At 47.5% G+C, this 15,335-nt stretch overlaps 1 protein-coding gene across 1 annotated transcript in view; it reads right to left on the bottom strand.

Moving 5' to 3' along the window:
• LOC311617037 (uncharacterized protein) overlaps positions 1 to 15,067 on the bottom strand; it is a 35,861-nt gene extending 20,794 nt beyond the window's left edge. Inside the window, exon 1 of the mRNA XM_084873167.1 lies at positions 15,015 to 15,067. Within this exon, the coding sequence (XP_084729293.1) occupies positions 15,015 to 15,022 (8 nt within the window). The 5' untranslated portion in view covers positions 15,023 to 15,067. The remainder of the gene's footprint in view (positions 1 to 15,014) is intronic.
• Positions 15,068 to 15,335: the final 268 nt, after the last annotated feature.

The following is a 15,335-nucleotide window of genomic DNA, read 5'->3' as shown; positions in this document are numbered from 1 at the left end:
ATATTTATAAATTTAATTTTCATAATTTTTGTACTTTGTAAATATGAATACCTATTGATGAATGAGATTAAAATGTGAAATTATTTAGCATAAGAATATAGAAATTTAATTTAATCAGCATATTAAAGAAATTTCCCAAGAAAGGAAGATGTCTAAATATTATCCCTTCACCTTACTTTACCTTCTACAATACATAATTGAGAGGTTGATTTTTATTATAGTTCATTTACCTGCTGTGATTATCATCCACAAGTAAAAGGCTCACATTCACACTTTTAGAAATCCTAATAATTGTGTGTAATCAAAATACTATAGCACACAGAACACACTGTGTCTGCCTTGTGCTTTAAGTGGACAAAGTATTAGTATATGGGTTTGTTTGGGCCATCCTTAGCAACAGGATCTGGGCAGCTCAAGCTAAGCTCAAGCTAGGCACAGCCATATTTTCTAGGAAGAGAGAGAAAAACTATCCAGCAAACCAGCCAAAGTTTTAAATATGCCACAAAATGATGACTCATTCTATGACTCCAATACTGTAAAACCTCTAAGAAGGTGAATTTTGAGAGATCTCAGAGTGAATTATTTTATTTTATTTTTGGTCTGTGACTGTTTTGTTTTTTTTAAATAAGCCTTTCCATTTCCATATCCACTCTACGCTTACACAGCCAATCCCACTTCACAAGGAATTTGTCTCCACATTCTCTGCCATTGTTCTCTGATGAGCACAGCACTTATGTCTCTCTTCCTAATGTGATATTAAATTTCACAAGCGTAGAAACCATGACCTCTATTTTCTCTGTGTACATTTCAATGTCTAGGATGGCATTAGGAGTGGAATAGACTCTACAGAGAAGTTTTGACGACAGATTATAGTAGAAAGAAAGGGCAGAAGTAGGGAAAAAAGGTAAATGGAGAGGAATATACATAAGTAAAGAGGTCAGAGGATGGTCTCAAGACTTTAATAACATGGAAACCTATTTATGATATAATACAAATTAAAAATCAGATTATAAAATAGTATGAGCAATATTCTATTTTGTTTAGGAAAAAAACACACGGTATGTATACATATACACACTCAGACGCATATACATAATACCCACAGGGACTCTGTCAGAAAGATATACACCACAATGTTAGTGCTTATTTTTATATTATGTGCGATTTTTATTGTGTGTATATCTACTTGTATTTTCTAAATTTTCTAAAACAAACATGTGTTATTTTTGTAATTAAGAAAAAATATTTTAAAAAATAAAACTGAGTTTTCCACTTCTAGCTGTAAGAGGGTAAGTGTCCAGAACTGTCTTTCTATCGTAACAGAAAATTAGACGATGTTTTAAACAGGCCATGCACACAGAACAACAATGCTGTTGAGAAACAGTGGAGATGAGTCTTTTAAGGAACCTAGATTCAGCCTGAAGGTGGTTTGTGATCTTGGCACAAAACAGCATCAGGGGGGTTCACTGAGTTGAGGAGGTAGGATTGGAGCCTGGGGAAGCTTAGGCAACTAAAATTTGTGAGGCAGAGCAGAGAACAGGAAGAAGTCATATAGGCAAAGAGCTCAAAAATCTGCATATGGGTTCTCTTGAGTCTTCAGTTAGAAACCATTTGCTCATGATCAAGGTAAAATGCCTTAGTTTGCAAAGAGCATATTCCAGGGGAAGAAGTGGTGGGGAACTGTAAACAGAGCAATTTTTAGAGTTCATACAGGGATAGGAAGTGTTCACATTCTCGACAGTCAGGCTAGAGAGATCTTGTTGAGTACGTGGACAATCATTGGATTGCTTTAGCAGTGAAACTAAACTAGTCCTATAGGCAAGACTACCCAGACCTGCCTTAAAATAGCTTTAAGACAATAGCTTTCTAGTGAAAGAGTCAAACAAGATTATAAATAGCTTAAATATTTTTTAAACATTTTTAAAATATATTTTTATTGATTTCAGAGAGAGGAAGGGAGAGGGAAAGAGAGATAGAAACATTAGTTATGAGAGAGAATCATTGGTTAGCTGCCTCCTGCACGCCCTCTACTGGAGATCAAGCTGCAACCCCGGCCTGTGCTCTTGAATGGAATCAAACCCAGGACCCTTTGGTCTGCAGGCTGACACTCTATCTACAGAGTCAAACCAGCTAGGGCTTCAAAATTTTTTTAAGTAATACAGCACAATCTAGTAAACGGTTATCTAAAATTCAAAATGACTGGCAATCATTAAAAAAATTATTAGACATGCACTAAGGCAAGAAAATGAGAAACATAATTAAAAAAAAATCAGTCAGTAGAAATAGACCTAGAAATGATGGAGATGATGAATTTATCACACAAAAGCATAAGTTATTATATGTTTGATATGGTCAAAAACATAGTGGAACACGTGAACCTAATGAAGAGAGAAATGGAAGATTAAAAGATAAAGGACCAGCCCTGGCTGGATAGCTCAGTTAGTTAGAGAGCATCATCTTGATACCCCAAGACTGAGGGTTTGATTCTGGTTGGGGTACATACAAGAAGAAACCAATGAATGCATAAATAAGAGGAACAACAAATCAATGTTTCTCTCTTCCTTTCTCTCTTTTCCTTCCCCTCTCTCTCTCTCTCTCTCTCTCTCTCTCTTTCTCTCTCTCCCTCCCTCCCTCTCTCTCTCTTTCTAAATCAATAAATAAACAAAAATTTAATCTTAAAAGAACCAAATGGAAATTCTAGAAAAGAAAAATATAATAACTAAAATAAAATTTTATTAGATGTTATTAACAGCAAATTAGACACTGAAGATAATAAGATCAATGAACTTGAAGATATGACAAAAGAAAACCATCCAAAATAAAGCACTGAGAGAAAAACAGTGAAAAACAATGAGCAGAAGCTTAGTGCATCAAGGGGCAACATCCAGTGGTCCAACAGACGTATAGTTGGAAGCTTGGCAAAAAGTTTGTGTGGGGGGAGTGGTGCAGAAAAATAGTTAATGATACAATTTTCTAAATTTGATAAAATGTATAAATCTGCAGCTCTAAAAAACTCAGTAAACTCCCAAGAAGAGTTAACACAAAACCACAAGACCTATGATAATGAATATTACTTAAAACCAGTAATAAGAAATAAAATCTTAAAAGTAATCAAAGAAAACAGATATTAAAAGCACAATTAAAAAATGAAAAAAAAGGTAAATTGACTCAAAAACATCTGTACTCCATGGAGAAAATGAGAAAGCAAGTCTCATTAAAAAAAAAAAGAAAAAGTCTCATACATATAGGTGACAGTGGACTTGGACAACTCAGTAAAGGGACAACTCAACTTTTGTAAATGGGAAAGATATTTGGACAAACATTTCATAAAATAAAGTATGAAACTTTCCAGTAAGTATCAGACAATATGCTTACCTTCATGCAAACGGCAGACATGCACATCAAAACCACCGTGAGATACTACTACATGCCCTCTAAGTGGCTAAGATGAGAAGGCTGGCAATACCAAGTGTTGATGAGAATGTGGAATAACTGGAAGCTCAGATATTGCTGGTGGAGAAACTGAATCCACCAGAGATTTGGGAAACCATTTGACAGCTTCTTGTAAAGGTAAACTCGTGAGACCAGAGGCAGCCCTGGAGCTGTCGCAGCATGTGGCCTTAACTGTGCTCCTCTAGTATTCTCTAAAGATCCTCGTTTCTCTGTCATTTCAAAGTCCTCAGGAAGCTGCCTTCCAAAGAGCGGCTGTGAGGAAACTGCTTGTTGGGAAGCTGGAACCTGGAAGCAGGTCTTTTCCCCAGGCCCTTTGGGAAAGGCTTACCTGTTCCTCCGTGTGAATGAGAATGTCCCATGCTCACGTGTTAAATACCCACAATTACACGGGAGTTTTCCTCACATGGTGGCTCCAGCCACATTGCAGGAGCCTCTCCTGTAGGGACAGCATCTCCAGCAGCCCCAGCGCCCAGCCTGGGATCCCGGGGCCAAGGAAGGCTGAGGGTTCGTGTTCTGTGGAATCCAGGGCCTTGGCTTTTTCAGGCAGGACCTGGGGTGTCAGATCTAAGTGTGCCAGCATGGGCCCTTCCGAACACCTTTCCACCCAGAGCTTCTCCTGGTGTCTGCTTTTCGTTTTTTGCAATGAGTATGTGTTGCTGTTTTTTATAATGCTAAAAGACACATGCCAGAAAATTTACCATCTTAAGCACTGTGTGTGGTTCAGTAGCATTAAGTACATGTATTGTTGTATAACCATCACCACCATCCATCCACAGAACTTTCTATCTCAAACTCTGTCCTCACTAAACAAACTCCCATTGCCCCCTCCACCGGCCCCCACTTTCTATCCCTGTGAACTTGACTATCTCCTGTAAGTGCAATCAGCATTTGTCCTTCTGTGACTGGCTTATTTCACTCACCATAATGCCCTCCACGCCCACCCATGCTGCAGACATTTTTTTTTAATTGATTTTTTACAGAGAGGAGGAGAGAGGGATAGAGAGCCAGAAACGTCGATGAGAGAGAAACATCAACCAGCTGCCTCCTGCAAACCCCCCACTGGGGACGTGCCCGCAACCAACGCACATACCCCTGACCGGAATCGAACCCGGGACCCCTCAGTCCGCAGACCGATGCTCTATCCACTGAGCCAAACAGGCTCCGGCCCATGCTGCAGACATTTTAAGGCTAACTATCATTCCATTGTGTGGATAGACTAGCTTGTGTTTGTTCATCGAAGCTTCAATGGACACTTGGGCTGTGTGACTTCTTTTAATAAATAAAAATTCTTTTCACTTGGAAAGCAACATTAGGCGACACTGGTCTCTCAGAAGCTCCTTTCCCAGGGACCGTGGTTCAAGTCGTGTTGGCTCTGATGTGCTCTGGCTCCTCAGATTGGCGCCAGGACATTTAAAGTGGCACCTACAGAGCATGAGGAGAGAATCTGTAGCTCTGGACAGCGAGCTTCTGTCCCTTTTTCGTGTGCATATGAGTGTGTGCTGTGGGTGTGTCTCCCTCTGCAGAATAATGTCTTCCTTCCATGGGAAAGCACAGCCTTCCTTCAAAGGCAGGAAAAAAATGTGAAAGCTACATTTCATGCTTTTCTTTCTCTCATCGTTCTTTCTCAACTAGCCATATTTTTATTTGCAATTTATAACTGTTGTAAGAAAATCTAAAAATTCCAATGATTAGCATGGATTTTACTATTCACCTTCATAGTGTGCAATGCCGTTTTAAATGCAAACATCAGAGCATTTAATTTGCATGCAGAATCACTGAAATGACACAATCGTTTGCTGGCTCCCCCTGGATAATGCCTCCAGCAGGGAAGGGCTGGGGGTGCAGACACCTGCTGCGTTGGACTTTACAAACACAGACAGGGAGACAGAGGTGTTGGGGATGTGGAGACGGCCACTCGGGCTGGGGCCCTGCAGCCTGAGCCCAGGCTCAGTGATGCTGCAGCGAGTGGGTGGCCAGGCTTCATGCAGACAGCTCCTCCTGCACTCTCCTGCTTGCCTGGGCCTCTGCCCAACAGCAGGGCTAGTGGCCTTGACCCAGACCTCTCTCCCAGACCTCATCCGGACCCCTGGGGGTCACTGCCTCTCCCAGCTCTCTGCTCCATCTGTACTCAGACTCCAGGACCACCTGCCTGTACGGCTCCTACCCCTACAAACCGTTAGACCACAGGGGGTACCCGCAAGTCTTCGTCACGATCAACAGAGAAATGCCAGGACCAAGCAAGATTGCCTGAGCTCTGGCTCCGATCAGTCCAAGTTCCCCTTCATCTGTGGCTGCCCTGTGCGCGGCCTATGCTTCCTATATTTATCCTCTGCCTCCTTCCAAAAAAGGAGTCGAGGCAGCTGCCTGCCCTGGGTACCTGGAACCATCCCAGAACTGTCTCCTCATTCCAAATTTAAACAGTAATCTCTCCAAAAATATGGCCAAGGGGAACTGCCTTCTGCACAGTGTCCCTCCTCTCTGTTTGCATTGAGAGCTGCAGCAACGGCGCTGACCGTTCGGTAGAGTCTACGGTGAAACTACCTCGGTGGCTTACAGGGCACATCCGACCTCGCACGTGTTTCCTACTTTTACACCTAGAGGTTCACTTTCACTTTAATTTGCTGTCTCTCTGTGTTTATATATTTTACACGTCACACTGTGTTTGCATGTGCAGTGAGACAGTGAGCACACTGACCTGAACAGTGCCGGTGCTATTGCTCCACGCTGTCCCCCTGCCCTCACCCCACAATGTCATCTCAGTGACCCCCAGACAGTGGGCATCGGGAGGGACGTGCTTACCCCTCAGAAGCCATCAAATAAACAGACGTTTCTCTGCTCCGCTGTGAGAGAAGGTGGGTGGCTGTCACGCTCCTTCTCGCCACTCCCGGCACCCAGGCAGGTGGAGGAGTGACATCGCACACCTGCAGGGCTGTTCCTCTGAGAGGCAGAGCGATCACCACCCGCCCAGGGTGGCCCAGGGCCACAGGTGCACCTGCGGTTTGGGAAGGACAGAAGGAGAGAGCAGAGCTGAGCAGACAGGCTCGAAAGAGCGCCCCGCTGCACAGAACTCCGTTTAAGTCATCTGCTTGGTTCTGCTTCCAGAATTTAAGAGATGGGAGTTGGAATATTTATTTTTACTTTTTGGTTAATCCTTGCCCTAGGATATTTTTTCTAGTGAGTTTTCAGAGAGAGTAGAAGGTTAGAAGGTAGAAAGAGAGGGAGAGAAGGAGAGAGGGAAGGTGGGAAGGGGGAGAATGAGAGAGAAAAGGAGAGAGAGAGAGAGAGAGAGAGAGAGAGAGAGAGAGAGAGAGAGAGAAAGAGAGAGAAACATCAATGTGAGAGAGACACATCAATTGGCTATCTCCTACACGCACCTCAACCAGGGCCAGGGATCAAACCTGCAACCCAGGTTCATGCTGAGACCCTCTGGGCCTGCTCTAACCGCTGAGAAACCGGCCAGGACAAAAGTTTGATTTTTTTTTTTTTTAAAAGCATATTCACCACAGAAGAAGTGAAAGGCCAATTTAGTAGGCTGAGGGGCAGGGGCTGAACTTGGTGACGAGGAGGCCAGGCTGGCATTGCGCTGCCCAGGGACCTCCACTCCCAGACAAGCATGTTATTGGTGAGGTTCTTGGGGAGACAGGGCAAATGGGGGCCTTTGGTGGCATGACATGGAGTTCAAACTTTCTTTATAATTACGTAGTCATGATAACAAGAACACTGATTTTGCATACTTCCAAATGAAATCTTTTCAAAAACTCTTACTGTGGCCCTAACCAATTTGGCTTGGTGGATAGAGCACGGCCTGTGGACTGAAAGGTCCTGGGCTCCATTCTGGTCAAGGGCACATGCCCAGGTTGCAGGCTCGATCTCCAGTAGGGGGCGTGCAGAAGGCAGCCAATCAATGATTCTCTCTTATCATGGATGTTTCTATCTCTCTTCCTCTCTGAAATCAATTAGAATATATTTTAAGGAAAAAAACCTTACTGTGAAACTTGCTTTAGAAAACATAACTTCTGTAAACCCAGATTTATCCTTGAAGTGGCCACACATAACTCATTCCCAAGACTTTAGATGCATTCCTGTGCTTCCTATGCATTTTCAAAACCCATTTAGCAGTGAAAAAGTGCACCAAGAGGCAACAGAAAAAATTGAGAGCCACTTTTACAACCATTTAAAAGTTAACATTGGGCCGGGACCGGCTTGGCTCAGTGGATGGAGCGTCGGCTTGGGGACTGAGAGGTCCCGGGTTCGATTCCGGTCAGGGGCATGTACCTTGGTTGCGGGCACATCCCCAGTGGGGGGTGTGCAGGAGGCAGCTGGTCGATGACTCTCTCTCTCATCGATGTTTCTGGCTCTCTATCTCTCTCCCTTCCTCTCTGTACAAAATCAATAAAATATATATATAAAAAAAAAAAAAAAAAAGTTAACATTGGGATTTTATCAAAGACTAGAGGCCTGGTGCACGAAATTCATGCACAGTGAGGGGGGTATCCCTCAGTCCAGCCTGCACCCTCTCCAATCCTCAAGAGATGTCTGACTGCCCAGTGGAATCAGGCCTAAACAGGCAGTCAGACATCCCTCTCACAATCCAGAACTGCTGGCTCCCAATGCTCACCTATCTGCCTGCCTGATTACCCCTAACCATTTCTGCCTGCCATCCTGATCACACCATAACCACTCCCCTGCCAGTCTGGTTGCCCCTAACTGTCCTCCCCTGCAGGCCTGGTCACCCCCAACTGCTCTCCCCTGCTTTCCCAGTCACCCCTAACTGCCCTAACTTGCCAGCCTGGTTGCCCCTAACTGCCCCGCCTTGCTGGCCTGGTTGCCCCCAACTTCCTTCCCCTGCAGGTCTGGTTCCTCCCAACCTCCCTCCCCTGTAGGCCTGATCGCCCCCAAATGCTCTCCCTTTCAGGCCTGGTTCCTCCCAACTGCCCTCCCCTGCTGGCCTAATCGCCCACAACTGCCCTCCCCTGCTGGCCTGATCACCCACAACTGCCCTCCCCTGATGGCCATCTTGTGTGTTGGAGTGATGGTCAATTTGAATATTACCTTTTTATTCTATAGGATTTTATTTCTCCCTTCCTTTTCCTGTAGCATGGACATTTCCTTTTAATTTAAAAAAGTTTTATATGGTACGAACACTCCCCATGAGATCTGCCCTCTGAGCAGATGTGAAGTGCACGACGCCCTACTGTCCTCTGCAGGTACAGCGTGTGGAGGGGCTGGAGCCCTGCACACTGTGGGAATGCAAACCGTTGTCATTACTTAGGATAATTTGAATGGATTTGAAAACCAAACTTTCTCTCTGTGTGGAAGGCATCCGGATTTGCAATGTGCCTGTGCATTTGAAACAGCCACTGCAGGCCCCCTGCAGAAGGGAAGCGTGGAGGTGAAGATGCCGCGGTGCCCTGGCGTCTGGGAGCTCCCGACAGCTCCACAGGCCTTCTCCGTGCTCCCACCGGGTGCCAGGTGCCCAGCAGCCCCGGGCTGTGCTGCTCACAGGAACAGACACAGCCGCTGCCGCTCAGAGGCCCACTGCCTGCCAGGCTGGGTCCCCATCGGGCAGCACCTCTCAGGGCGCTGGCAGTCCTCACCTGGCACCTGTCCACACCCACAGGGAGGTGGAGCGAGACCTGCTGGGTGACGCTCTGGGGGCGAAGGGGCAGACGTGGGGATGGGAAAAGGGGGGCGCCTGGGGAGATAGACTCCGGGGCCAGGGGCAGGGGACAGTTACGGCTAAGACGGCAGGGGTAGGCTGGACGTACAACATCTTCACCTCCACGCCTTCCTTTTAGCAGCGATGGGCCCTGAGTAGCCCAGCCAGCGGGACATACAAGGGCCTGGGGCATAAAACACGGTGATCCTAAGTGAGATCGCTGTCAGCATAAAACACCGGGTTTCCAAGACTTTGAATGAAAACGACATGCAGGGTCTCACTGATAATCTTACGTCGCTTCCCTGTTGAAATGATATCATGGCTGTGGTGTTTAAATAGGATATTTTACTAGAGTTACTTTCACCTGTTTCTTTGTACTCCCTAAGTGTGGCCACCAGAACATTTGAAATTGCCTGAGGCGTGCACATTCTGTCCATAGCCGCTCATTGCTCACCGGACCGGGAGGCCAGGGCTGCCGGGCAGGCTGGCTGTTAATTAAAGGCTGCAGGCAGCTCAGGCACCCGGGCCCCTGGCCAGGTGACTCAGGTAGCTGTGAGTGAGCCAGGTGACATGGGAGCCTCCCCCGGAGCCCTCGGGGCGGAAACTGAGGCGTGTCAGGTGGCTGAGGTTGACACAATCTCTGAAAAGCTCCTCGGGGGCTGAAGAGACTTAATGAGATTTAATTTAAAGAGACTCAGTTGAGCCAAAACCGGTTTGGCTCAGTGGATAGAGCGTCGGTCTGCGGACTGAAGGGTCCCAGGTTTGATTCCGGTCAAGGGCATGTACTTTGGTTGCGGGCACATCCCCAATGGGGAGTGTGCAGGAGGCAGTTGGTCGATGTTTCTCTCTCATCGATATTTCTAGCTCTCTATTTCTCTCCCTTCCTCTCTGTAAAAAAAACCCAAAAACCAAAACAAAAAATAAAATATATTTAAAGAGAGAGAGAGAGAGAGAGAGAGAGAGAGAGAGAGAGAGAGAGAGAGAAGAGACGCAAGTGAGTTTCTGCACTGAGCTGCCCTCAACTGCACAGATGTGGGGTGACAGAGCTGAGCCTCCAGGGGGCAGATAAGACCTGGGGGTTCTTATTCATTCAGAGAAGCTGGAGGGGACCCGGAGGGATGTTGGGGCAGGGGCATTTCAGGGGTGACATCTGAAGTGGGGAGGAGCTGTGGGAGAGCTAGGGCCAGGGCAGTGCTGGGAGGACAGAGGGGGAGGGGACCACAGTCAGGGACGGGTGGGGGAGATGCCAGGGACCCAGGGAACCGGCTGTTGAGAACCTTCTAGACACACTGAGAGCTGCGGGTCTGGTCTCAGTGTTACAGGGGATGGGGTTGATTCACATTCTGAAGACAATCTCTCTGGCTGCCTTGCGGACCGGGGTTTGAAGCGCAGAGAGAGGGGTGGGTGCAGGCAAAGCTGCCGGAGATGACCACCTGCTCCATCCAGGTCAACCACAGGCACCGGCCGGGCATCGGGTCAGAGCACAGGGGAGCCAGCCAGCACGGCAGGGGGAGCTGTTGTCTCTGACCTGGGCTCACCTTTCCTCCAGCACCGATGGTCCCCCGTGCCCAGGAGTATTCTTTAGCCAAAAATGGACAAACCTTGCCATTTGCAACATGAATGGACCTACTGGGTATTAACTTAGTGAAATAAGTAGCACAAAAAGACCAATACCACATGGTTTCATTTAAGGAATCCTATCTAATGAAAAGTAATATGCAAATTAACCATCACTCTGCTAACACCCACATACCATGCCCACAAGCCATGCCCACCAGCCAATCAGGAGCAAGTATAAAAATTAACCCCAATCAAGATGGCTGTGGCCACAGAAAGCAGAAGGGAGGCTTGGGTTTCCCTGGCAATGGAGAAAGCCAAGCTTTCCACACACCCTGGCAGACCCAGGCCTCCAGGGTACAAAGTTTCAATTATAGAAGGTAAATTCCAGCAGAAATGACTGCCACCACGGAGTGAGCAGGAGGCTTAGCTCCAGTCCAGGTTATAAAGTTTCAATTGTAGAAGATAAACAAATTCCAGATACCAGGGCCTCCACTTGGGTGGATGGGGGGCGTGGCCAGCCTGAAAACCACCACAGGCCTCTCACCCAGGCTGCCCCATGCCCCAAGGGAACCCCCACCCTGATCTGGGACACCCTTCAAACCAGCTGGCCTTTACCCATGCACCAGGCCTCTATCCTAACTAATAAAAGAGTAATATGCAGATTGACCATCACTCCAACACACAAGATGGCTGCCCCCATGTGGTCAAAGATCCTGCCCCCATGTGGACACAAAATGGCCACCACAAGATGGCCAGCAGGGGAGGGCTGTTGGGAAGGACCAGGCCTGTAAGGGAGGGCAGTTGGGGGCAATCAAGCCTTCAGGGAAGGGCAGTTAGGTGTGACCAGGCTGGCAGAGGAGGGAAGTTGGGGACCAACAGGCTGGCAGGGCAATTAGACATCAATCAGGCTGGCATGGGAGTGGTTAGGGGGTGATCAGGCCGGCAGGCAGAAGTGGTTAGGGGCAATCAGGCGAGCAGTTGGGAGCCAGGTGTCCTGGATTGTGAGAGGCATGTCCCTCCAGGGGTCCCAGATTGGAGAGGGTGCAAGCTAGGCTGAGGGACACCTCCCCCTTCACAAATTTCGTGCACTGGGCCTCTAGTCTTAAACAAATAAATAAGCAAACAAGCAAACAAAATAGAAACAGACCTAAAGCAGTGTTTCCCAAACTTCTCTCATGATGAGAATCACCTGGTGGAGTTGTTAAAACACAGATTCCTGAATCCCAACTAAGAAGTGCTAAACTAGAATTTTTGGGAACATATAGGTAAAATTGTATACTTAACTAGTGCTCTAAGATAGATTTTATATACAGAGCACTAAGTTAGGTATGCAATTTTACCTATATGTTCTCAAAAATTCTAGATTAGCACTTCTTAGTTGGGATTCAGGAATCTGTGTTTTAACAACTCCACCAGGTGATTCTCATCATGAGAGAAGGTTGGGAAACACTGACCTAAAGGATGGTTATCAGAGGGGAGGGGTGGAAAGGAGAAGAGAAATAAAGTCAACAATGTAATAATATTGGGATAGGCTTGCACAGAGACAGAGATTACTAGAATTAGTGGGGTTATCACACTGTAAGTTATAAAATTGCCAAATCACTATATAGGACACAAACTGAAACTAACATAATAGGATATACCAATTATATTTAAATTTTAAAAAGAAAAGAAAGAGTAGGGGAACTGGGACAGTTCAAAAGCAGGAGCGTGTGAGAAGCAGAGGTGACGGGGGCTCTCAGGGGAAGGGGTGCCTGGTTGCGGAGGCGGGGGCGGGTAAGGTGACCAGACTTTAACATTGGTAAAGCGGGACACCATTGACGGGGGGAGGGGGGGTGGGGGGGGTCTTGATAAAAAATTTGGTCTATATGAAACAACAAAAATTTTCATAGAACACAAAAAATAGTATTGTAATATATATTTTTAAATTTCAACCTAAGTACAATTTATTAATATAATAAGTAAATAAAAATTATGTATAGTTGTGTCACTTTCAAGGCTGGCAACTAGACTTTTTGCTGCCACTATACAATATAAATAATACGAGTACTGTCCGCTAAATTCAAGAAAATTTATGTATTTATGAAATAAATAAATAAATTACTTACCTAAATTATCTGAATAGCTGATTTGTAATAACATCACTTGTTTAACTAGCTTACTAGCACGCAGTACGATGTGTGTCGTCTGAGAGACAGGTACAAAATGTTTTCGTCGTTTCCAGTCCCAAAAAATGCCATTGTTCATTAAGTCCAAACAATGGTGGTGGAATTCTAACAACTGACCAACAATGCGAACTTTGATAAGCAGTTCTCGGTAATCAGTTCTCAACAATTATTTGTTATTATTAAAGTTTAGCATTATAAATTTAACAGAAATAATATAAAACTCATATCCCGGCTAAATAGCCACATGGCCGCCCAAAACCATATATTCCCTTCCCATTCTTCCCCCCACCCCACCCCCTTCCCTAGCTCGTCGTGCACTCTTTCCAAAAATCCAGACTTTTTTGTTGTTTGTTTGTTTGGGGTTTTTTGTTTTTCACAACCCCACAGGTGCCCAGAGGGAAGAGCGGAGTCTTGGGAGGGGAGAGAAGAGAGAGGGCGAGGAGAGGACCGAGAAAATCCGGACTTTTTTAAAACGCCTCGGGACGCGGGACAAATTATTAAAAATCGGGACTGTCCCGCCAAAAGCGTCTGGCCACCTCAGAGGAGGGGGTTCCTCCGGCTTGGAGGGGCTCACTAGTGGAAGGAGCTGGCCTCCGTGACCTCCCAACCCCGGAAGGCCGTGTTTCTGAGAAGCCGCACAGCGAGGCCTCAGCCCAATCCGGTTCTTATCTCGGAACAAGAGGACTGGGAGAGTGTCAGAAAGACTTCGAGAAGCACAGTCACTGAATTAAAGCCATCGCACTCTCGAGAAGTGGGGGAGGGCGGCCTCAGAGAACGAGACGCGTCAGTGGGGTCTGGGTGGGAGGTTTTATTAAACGCGGGGAGAGGGTGGGATGGGAGTTCCCTGGCCTCTGACCCGGGCAGGGTGACTGCCACGGGGCTGGTCCTTGTCCCTCCGCTCTGGATAGCGATTTCCCTCTCCTTTCGGTCTCAAGTACTGGAAACTGGGGAGGCGGAAGGAGGGGAACGGGTGGCCAGTGAAGGTCATGGCTGCCATGTTCCAGCCAAGACAGAAAAGGGAAGGGGTAGAGTTTCCTGTCCCACTTGGAGCAGAGTATTGGCTGCTGTCCCCAGGGACAAGCTGGCCCGTGCAGCCCCTCACCCTCCCGGTCTCTGTGAGCACAGAGAGAGCCGGTCCCTGTCCAGGGGCCCAGGTAGACCGGCCGTCAGATAATCTCCCTTTTGGTGAGTAACCTCACCGGGAGTGAGTACACCCCAGACAGGGCTCTGCCCACACTAGGGCATCAGTGATGGGTGTGGATCGTCTAAGCAGGGGTCCTCAAACTTTTTAAAGTGGGGGCCAGATCACGGTCCCTCAGAGAGCTGGAGGGCCGGACTATATGAACTACTAATTCCTACTGTAACACCTTGGCTGCGCTCACTGCCCAAAAAACCTGGCGGGCAGGATCAGACTCCCCTGGGGGCTGCATGTGGCCCGAGGGCCGTAGTTTGAAGACCCCTGGTCTAAGGTGTGGGGCTTCCAGATGGTGGGCAGCGGGGAGCTCTGAGATCTGAGCCCCGATCCTGCCCCTGTGCCCTCAGGACTGATCGCAGACTGATGAGTGACTTCCACCAGAGGAGGTGGAGACACAGCGAGGCTGGGGCCCAGTCTCTGTTCTGCAGAGAAGCAACAGAGACCCTGTCTCCGGACCTTCACTCATGGCCTTTGCTCCCCCTGCCTGTGGCCACAGGGGCAGAAAGCACCTCTGGTTTCAGGCTGGGAGGGTTTCTTCAGAGGACAAAAGCCCATCTGCCATCCCTTCCTTTAAGATCGCCTTTTCCTCCAGGGCTGAATTATTTGTTTGTTGAAAGTAGATCAGGCATGATCCCCCATGGCATCAGCGCTTGAAATACCCAAGTACTGAGAAAGAGGAAAACAAGAACGGGAGAGAAAACACTGCCCCAGTAGCTCCTGGTGCAGAAGGAAAGGGCAGTGCAGTGCGTGAGGGGGCTGTTATGAGATGTGGGATCTTTTACCTAAAATAGAAGGCGGAGCCCAAGGCTGCTCAGATTCCAGAGAGGAGAGAAAGAGGAGGGATGGGGGAAGGGTTTAGGACAAGAGAGGGGTGAGAGGGAGGAGGAGAGGGGAGAGGAGCCAGCCCTGCCCACAGCGCTCCTTCCCCATCACTGTGTTTGTGAAGCAGTGGCACACCTGGCCACACTGCGGACCTTACCTGGCCATGGTGGCCCAGGGCGGTGGGGCCTGGGCGTCTGCATTTCTCACAGCTCCCAGGTGACGTGGGCGCTGCAGAGAGGATCACACCCAAGCCCTGAAGACCTAACGCTGGCTCTGTGGCCTCTGGCTGCCATGAACGTTTGTGAACAGCGAGGAGGCTAGAAGTTCTGCACAATTATTACTCTTCCTCTCAGGATGCTTTGGTGCCCTGAGGCAGACCCTGGGCACCTACCCTGGCCCTGGCTCCATAGGAGGTTTGGGTGGAAGCTCTTTCTTAAGTGTTTGCCCCAATTTAAATTTACACCACAGCTGGGGAGGG

The sequence above is a fragment of the Pipistrellus hanaki genome (assembly GCF_964339955.1).
Source record: "Pipistrellus hanaki genome assembly, chromosome: 1".
Classification (NCBI taxonomy): Eukaryota; Metazoa; Chordata; class Mammalia; order Chiroptera; family Vespertilionidae; genus Pipistrellus; species Pipistrellus hanaki.
This window is presented reverse-complemented; position numbering and strand designations above follow the sequence as displayed.